This window comes from Nestor notabilis, unplaced genomic scaffold, assembly GCF_000696875.1.
Source record: "Nestor notabilis isolate BGI_N333 unplaced genomic scaffold, ASM69687v1 scaffold16898, whole genome shotgun sequence".
NCBI classification, from domain to species: domain Eukaryota; kingdom Metazoa; phylum Chordata; class Aves; order Psittaciformes; family Psittacidae; genus Nestor; species Nestor notabilis.
The window spans coordinates 32,867-41,507 of NW_009938913.1; the positions used below are offsets into that span (position 1 = coordinate 32,867).

General features: G+C 45.0%; 1 protein-coding gene across 1 annotated transcript; it reads right to left on the minus strand.

Annotated features, from left to right (window-relative positions):
- Window positions 1-2,129: 2,129 nt before the first annotated feature.
- Window positions 2,130-8,264, minus strand: CLDN11 (claudin 11). Its single transcript, XM_010019598.1, has 2 exons — window positions 8,099-8,264; window positions 2,130-2,362 (listed from the first exon to the last, which is right to left on the minus strand). Exons 1-2 carry the CDS (start codon window positions 8,235-8,237, stop codon window positions 2,130-2,132), a joined length of 372 nt encoding a protein of 123 aa, XP_010017900.1. The 5' UTR covers window positions 8,238-8,264.
- Between the last annotated feature and the right edge of the window lie 377 nt (window positions 8,265-8,641).

Consider the following 8,641-nt stretch of genomic DNA (forward strand, 5'->3'; position numbering starts at 1 on the left):
CAGCCTGCACAAGCTGGCACGTCTGTGCGCCACCCCTTCGCCCGTGGCACCCCCACATCAATGGCAGCACTTACAGCATCCCTCCAGCGCATACAACAACTGCCTGTGCCCTGCCTGTGATGTAATGGGCACAAGTGTCCTGCCACCAGCCCTGCACCGCTGCCTGCCTTGGGTACATTGTATAGGACAGCAGCAATGCAAAGTTCACACAACAGAGACGCGTTCAAGGCTGCTCAGCATTAAAGACAGATGCTAGGGCTGCTGCCCATCTCTTATCTGTGCAGGCAAAGAGCCATCGAGGAGCACAGCCATCCTTCTTTTGACTCCTTTTGAAAGCTCCAGCCTCAGATTCCCACACAGAGGAGGAGAGAGGTGGGAGCTGTGGCATCCTTGCCCATGGATGTGCCACCCAGTCTGGATTCTCCAGCTGAAGCAGACCTTCCACCAAGGTTTGACAGCAGCCTTGTTTTCATATTCTTCTCCATTACCCCAAACAGTCTGGTAGGTCCTCCCCTCTGCTCACTCAACCCCCTCTCCTCCTACACACATCCCCCTTGTCCTCACCTGAAGCACAGCTATTCCTCTTTTCCTTCTCCTGAAGCCTGGCATACACAAATTATTTGAACTGAGTTAACATCTCCAGCAACAGATGGGATTTTGTATCAACGTAATTAAATTGCTACAGCCTCTGGTAAAGACAGAGTTAGATCTTGACCTTACACAATTTTAATCTGAGTGGTGACCCCAGATCAGACTCTTAGTTTAGTTGAAAGCACCTCCAGCATCATGACTTCTCTGCTTCAGCATGCCCAAGCAGGCTGGGGGTACCTCTCCACGAACTCAGTGGGTTTCTAGGTCTCCCCAGTATGAAGAGTACCACAAGTCAGTACCACTGCTGCAAGCTGCTACTGGGAACATTGAAAGAATAAATGGGTAAGGCAGCGGTCAGTACCATGCAGGAAGATTACTCATATTTTAAATACTCAACAACCAAAAAAAGAACAAAACAAAAGGCCAACTTAATTCCACAGCAGAGCAGAATCTCTCACCTGAACTGCTATTAAATATCTATCTATCTATATATCTATATATATATAGATATCTTCAAAATCATTGGGAAACCTCTGCCATGGAAAAGCTAGCTATAGAAACACACAGGAAGGAAGGAAAAAAAAGAAGCCAGTGGTTGCAGGTACTCTGTTATTTATTGTACAGTATTTCACTGGAAGTACAAAGGCATCATCAGTATTCACCAGAATTGTATTGTAACAGGTACATTATACTGTGTGTTAAAATGTGCTACTTTAATGATGCAAGGCAGAACACAAATTTAGAGGAAGAAAGCAAAAAAGAAAAGTAAAAATACATTTTTAGTAACTTATCTGTACGAAGGAAAGAAAGAAACCAAACCAGAGGATGGGGATTAGAGCCCCCAGAGTCATTTAAAACTATATAGAAAGGCACTGTTATCTACCATGTAATTAGGACCTTTGGGTTCTGTTTCCTTCATACTGATGACCGTGGGGGTGGGGAGAAAAACCGTTACTAAAATGAACAAACTCATACAAAAGTATTTACAGAGAAAGGCAGAAAAATCCCCCTACTCTTGTTCCAAAAGTGAAACATTTTCCCAGTAGGAGAGTACAGCCTTCCTCCCTACCCTCTCACCCAAACCGTGCCAAAGCAGTGACCTTGAACAGGGGAAATCAAATACTGACATGGTGGGAGAAGCTCCCAGAGTCCTTCTAACAATGGGAAAGTGTCTCTCTCATTCCTGTTTTATTGCTTTAAACTCTTCTTTTATCAGGGGAGCTAGAAAATAAAATAAAAGCCCTAAGACGTACGTAACAACCCCAAACCATCTGAGTCATGCTGGCTGCAAGAAGATGGGGCAAGTGGTCAGGACAAAAGGGGGAGGACCAAGAGGTAGGGCTGGCTGCAGCTTTCTTTCTAGAGAAGGGGGGAACAGATGGGGAGAATAATGCTTCAAACTACCAGACATTTGTGCTGCTTTTCTAAATCTTCCCCTGGGAGCCTGACAGCAGCGTGTGTCAGTAGAAGCAGACCCAGGGCACACCAACCCACCAGCCAAAGCATCCGACAGCAGCCGTGGGACATCCCCAGGATGCTTACACGTGCGCGCTCTTTGCATGGGTCGGGGAGCTGGATCCCGAGGCATAGTAGAAGCGGTTTTCACCGAACGTCTGGGCATCTCCCGAGCAGCAGACAATGACGCAGCCACCGAAGAGGCAGAGGGCAGAGCCGATCCAGCCCGTGTACAGGGAGTAGCCAAAGCTCATAATGGTGGTCTCACGGTGGGCGCACACGGGAAACCAGATCGTCGCAACAACACCACACATGGCTGGCGAGAGAGGGAAAGGAAAGGTAATGCCAGCACGTAACCCCACCACGGGGACACAAAGCACGCCAAAGGGTAAGGAAGGCTCTGCAGGACAGGGGACAGAGAGGAAACCCATCCCTCCTCCCTTCCACTCCCATGGTGGGACCCAGGAGCATCAGCATCAGGACTTGTTCCAAGAAATCTCTGAGCAGGAGGCAGTGTGGGAGCCTGGTCAGAGAGGGGAGAGATCAAGAGAGAACAGCCATCCCTCTCAGGCACCAACAAACAAGAAGAAAAAACAACTACTGCTTGCACAATCTGATAAATTTATTACAAGGGAAACAGGTTTGTTCCCTAAAAATATCTTTGAAGGGAAGAATGAAAGCCATCCCTGAAAATGATGCTATGAAGAGCTGCAGAATTAGGAATAGATTAGATATGAAGCAAGACCATGAAAGCTGTATGCATCAGTGAGTAAAATCAGTGGCTCAGAGTCCACTGGTTTAAATCACTGTTTCTGCATGAATTCCCATGTTATGCCCTCAGCTCATGTCAATCAGCATCACTGCAGTTGCTCTACTGGATGGTCACATAAATGTTAACAAAATATAGCAGCACTTACCTAGGTAGAGAGGGGTTTATAAAATACAAGTAGAAAATGGGCAGGGACAAAATAAGCATCAGTACAGCATTGTTGGATATTTTGTATGGAGAAAGAAGTGTCTTACAACTCTGAAAGCAGATTCCACTTCCCTATGGAAAATTTCTCTATACCAAGTGATCGGGACAAATCCAGCAAGGCTATCCAAAACCCTACTGAATTGAATAGAATTGGACTTGAAGGGAAAACAGTGTTCTACCTAGAGTCAACAGCGGTCAAAAGATGACTGCAGACTTCAACTCTGCTTGAAATCCCACAGGTTTTTCCATGAAAAACAGGAAGGCTGCCACAGTGGTGCTGTGAGGACTGCTAGGCAGGTGACAAGTGAAGGAGAAACCCTTAGGACAGTAAAAGCAGGTTCAAATATGGCACTTTGCAGGCAGCCAGGCTGGGAACAGCAGCGTTTCAGAGTGCGGTACGCGCAGTTTGCTCCAGAAGGGAGAAAGCACATGCCCTGCCTTGTGCTACACAAGGTCACAGTTGCTACCCTCATTGCGGGTCCTACCTTCATCCTGCAAAGTCCCCACATGTACTGGGGGCAACAGGAGTTGATGCTGTTAATAACCTCACAGAAGCAGGTCCTAAAACAATACTCCTTTATGGCCTGTACATCCGAGAAGAATTAATCTGTCAATATTTACTTGCCTCTGGGACAAGCTGTGCAGGACTCCATCCTTGTGGCTATCAGAGAATCAGAGCAAAACAATAACAGGACTGCGGCAGTGTTACAGATTTCCACCGACCGCGTTAAAAGGTATCTGGAGACAGTGTCAAAAAGTTAAGGTTGCAAGAGGGGAATAAAAAGGGATGAGATTAAAAATAAAAACTGTTTAGTTAAAGCAGAGAACAAACCAGAGCGCCTGGCCAGTACAGCAGAAAACCCTTTCCCAATAGCTGCAGTTATTGTGACAGAAAATATTTTCTTATGGAAAAGAGAGGAACATTTGAAGGATGCTAATAAAGCCAGTAATAATCTGGGACCTCCTCAAAGTAAGGGCCCCGCAGCTTTGGAAGGCATTGTTGGAGAAGGCAGGGATGGGAGAACAGCATTTCTCTTGCATGTGGATCTGTTCTGCAAACCGCTCATGAGTCTTGAACAATTTAAACAAAAATGTATCAGTTGTGAATCCACAAAGCATTCTATAATGGGCTCCGGGAAAAAAGCGTCTTTGTTGCACAAAAAAACACAATCATCTTTTCTTTTTCTGTCAGCAGAAAATATATATATATATATTTATATTTACGCCCATAGACTATAAGAGCCTTATCTATCCAGACTTTCTCCCACAACACAGGACTGAAGAAAACACACTGGAGTGCAAGGAGCTCTCAGGGACACTAACACAATGGCATCTCTTGTGCCTGTGGCTCAACTACATGTAAAACCACCTTATTTTAATGCTGACAATACTAGAAAGCTGTGAAACACAAGCCTACGACTTTGCATGGGTTAGTTTGACCTCTGTCTTTGGAGGCTACCAGCTGCCGTCAGACACCAATGACCCCACTGCTCAGCAGGAGGAATACCCTGAAACAGGACCCGATTTCCTCGCTCTGCACAGATTAGATTGGGCTGTAAATTGTCCGAGAAGATGTGAAAAGGACAGTCTGCAATTGCGACAGTTCTTGGTGAACTCAAATTTTGGTCTGGCTGCATCAGAGGGGAAGGCTGAAAAAAGGTTCATTCACCGGGAAACCCAAAGGGATTAGAAAAGGCATTTTAAGGCAAGTTTTGTGTCCTAAAATAGCTGCCTACATGGCAAAGGTGCTAGAGTAGAAATTATTACCCCTTCTCTCTTGTACTAATGCCAAGACACCCTTTGCCTCTCTCTACCTAAGAACATCTTCAGGTAGTAGAGCTGTCTAGAAGAGAAGTAATAGGCCTGCAAACAGAAAGAATATTTTCTATTAGACAAAGAAGGTTAGTTGGAAAACCAGGCATGGTTTGGGGCACACACATACTGAAAAGCTTGCCTGCTTTATGCAGCTAGAGTAGGCAATCCTGTAAAAGCCACTGCTGCTACCTGCAAAAGTCATCTCAGCAACACGTGGTATGGTTAACCTTGCTCCATCAGATCACTGTGAATCCACAGGGATACATCTCAGGCTTCCAGCATTTCTAAGTCCTTTTTGACCATGGACTTGGAGTAGCTCAACCCGTTGAGCTGAAACTCTTAATGTTCTACATTACAGGCATATTTGAATCAGATGGAAGCACATATAGACAAAAGCACAGAAAGTGCTTGGGGAGGTGGGAGAGGTAGAGCAGGATTACTCTAACTCAGTGGACAGTGAGTCCCTGTCAAATTCCTTAACAGTAAATAAAAGGCTTTCTGCAGAAGAGAGAATACTTTTCTTCACAGTTATATTTAATTATTCTGAACTGCTGACTCAGAGTCACACAGATTTCTCTTTTGAAGCATCTGGTTGAAATAATAGATATCCATGATATTTTTTCTTATATTTAAGGCAATCTTTTTATCACTATGGTTTTACAAGCAAATGTCATGCAGTATCCAGAAAGCCTTGTAAATATCCTTTATTTAGTATACAATAGCTAATATGGTTGTTTTGCAGCAGTAACTCCCAGTAACTACCATATTTTTAATCTGTTTTCCAGTGTCTCGAGTCCTTCATCTCCATTAGGAAACTGTCTGCTTGGTTACCAGCAAGGGGTCCTCCCGAATTAGTACCAACAACACAGGATGGGCCAGGGTTTTTCCATCAACACTAGTATATGAAATGTTTTCATACTGGCTCAGAGCAAACCTCAGCTCATGGCTGTTTTCGGCAATAAATCAATTCTCTCGGACAGATAGGATCAAGTAAAGACATAAATACATCAGCAGGCAGGATAGGAGGGTCTGCACACAGGTTGCACTCTGCAGCCTGCTATTATCAGTAGACAGAAAAATCAATGGAATATCTGAGGCCATTGTTTTCCTGGCAAGTTTTCAACTTTTTTTTTTTTTTTTTTTTTTTGGCTCCCTGCTGTGTTTCAACCCCTGTTTTCCTTTTTAATACGTTGCAATAATAAACCGCCATCCCTCCCCTGAGCAGCAAGTGAAGTTTGCCATGGGCCCAGCTCCTCTGATCACATCTCCTCTCCCTGTTTCTGCTTTCGTAGTGTTTTGGGGTTTGTTCTCATTTAGCCAGTGCTCTGGGAGTTGGTCTCCACTTCGAGGAAAAGGCTGGAGCCCGTGTGGTTGTGGAAAACCACAAATGAGAGTTCAGTGGCCAGAGGGTAAATAAGAGAAGCCCAGGGCATATTACTTCTAGAATATAGTGAATTTTAAGTCAGTATTATGTCTTTTGAAGCCTGATTCATGCTTATTAGATGCTTTGGAATGGTAGCACCTCATTTTGCAAATAACAGATCATTAATCAACTTATATAATGTCAAAGTCCCAAGCTCTGTCCATTATTCCCCAAAGGGCCTGTTTTGCTGATCAGCCTGGAAAAATGTGGGGGTTGTAAAAATAAATTTGGGTTGGTTTGGGTTTTCAAAGAAAAAAAATAAAAAACCCCAAACCAAACCATAACAAAAAAAAAAAACCAAACCCAAACAAAAAACCACAAACCTACACACACAAAAAACCAACAACAACAAAAAAAAAAAAAAAAAAAAAAAAAAAAAAAAAAAACCAAAACAAACCCAAAAAAAACACCTCACACCAAAAAAAAAAAAAACCTTAAGAGCAAAAGGAGCTTATTTATTCTTATTTGTGATCTGACAGAAAAGCATTATTGTAATGGTGACTAAAACATTGCGACCAGGCTGATGTTCCCAGCCCACATCTCTCAGGACATCAGCAACATGAGCAAATCACTTCACCTCTAGATGCTTCAAAACTCACATTGGCAAATATCAGTAAGAAGTCCAAATCCAACCCAAAGACCATTCATCTGCCAATGTCTCTCTAAATACATGATTTCTTTCCTCACAGAATCTACCTAGTAGCAGAGCAGACTCCTCCAGCACTAAAATTTCAATCACAGGCAGAAATTCACTTTGCTAAGCCCAAATATGCAACTCAAGGCTTTGGGACAGGGATGGTCACATTCCAACAGCTCTTTAACATGACTGTTCATGATCAGGATGTCAGGCCCTATAAAGCTGACTTTAGGACTTCCAGTTGTGGCAACTTGCCCTTATACCCCACAGGCATTGAAAGGGCCCCTTCATCTCAGTCCCTTAAATTTCAGATGTACTGACTCATACTGTTTCTCACCAAGGCACCAGAGGAGGGACTGCTGGCAAGGAAGGAGCATCCAGAGGACAGCCCCTCTGAGCATGCAGCTATATCCAGTGCCCACTTGAAGAAAAATAAGGAGAAGAAGAAGAAAGAAGATGGTATGATGTCAGTGCTGGCTGCCAGCAACCAGCAGAGCCACACAAAGAGGCCACTTTCCCTCACCCCTCCTCCTCTGCCACACAGACGGGTAAAAACAAGGCACCGCAGCCTGTTGCTGAGATGACGAGGCTTCAAGAACATGCAGGTGTTGCACTGGGGACAATGAGCTCCACAGTCTGTGCTGCTCAAAACAAGCTCTTCCACAAGCATTATTGACGGGAAGAAATTCCCAGGGAAACTTGGAGGCTTAGAGCAAGGCTGTCCAGAGGGGGTTGGGAAGCACAGGGGACATGCCATCCCTCTTCCCAGGTCCATGCCACCTCCTTGCTCTCTCCTCTGCTGTTCCCACTTAGGCCTAGCTATCTGCAATGCTCAGGGAAAATTTGGAGGTTATCCATTCCCTGTAAGCAGCTTGGAAGTTTAGACACTTTCCAAAAATAGCATGGCTTCCACAGCAAACCAGCAAAATCAGTGCCTGTGGCACTACCTGAGGACTCCACAAGACAACGCACAGTAGGCATTCATAGCCCTCCCCTGCTTCACTCCCTGCCTTCTGTCTTTGTCCTCCCGCTCCTGTTCATGCCTTTTGTTCACCCCACAGACTGCAGTGATGCTGGAGAGCTTCAGGGTCAGCCCAGCCTTGACAACCATCCTTTAGGTGAACATGCTCAACCAGCTTGCATCATGCCCTCCTGGAGCAGAGGAAGATCTCCAGCCCTCCAGACATGGCGGGCACCTTACCCAGGAGGATGATGAGGATCCCTCCCAGCTGGGACCGCCGGTACTTGGCAGCTCCAGGCTCGTGGCCCATCCGGATGCAGGGCAAGACTGTTATCAGCAAGAAGATAGCGGGAAGACCCAGGACAGAAGCAGCGATCATCAGTGCTCGACACGCTTGGACATACCCTGTTGGCAAGGCAAGGAAAGAGGATTTTGATTATTTGGCACAAGAGAAGGAGACCTTTGGAGAAAGGCTCCTGTTTGATTAGCTCCCAAGGCTTGCACGGAGCATGGGGGACAGGTTCAATCCTTTGTGTAAACATTAAGTCTTCTCCAGGCATAGACAGTGACACTGCAGTGGGTAGTGCGTGAACACAGGATGTGCCAGATCAAAATTTTCCAATGAACAAATGGCACTGTCTGGAAAACACAAGCTCTTCCCAGCTAGACACTGAGAAATCATGGAGCTGGAATTTATAGGAAGGGAAAGTAGGAGAAACAGCTAAGATGGACATTTCCTGTATCTTTTCACAGAGAGCACTTTGATTAAATAACAAGCATTTA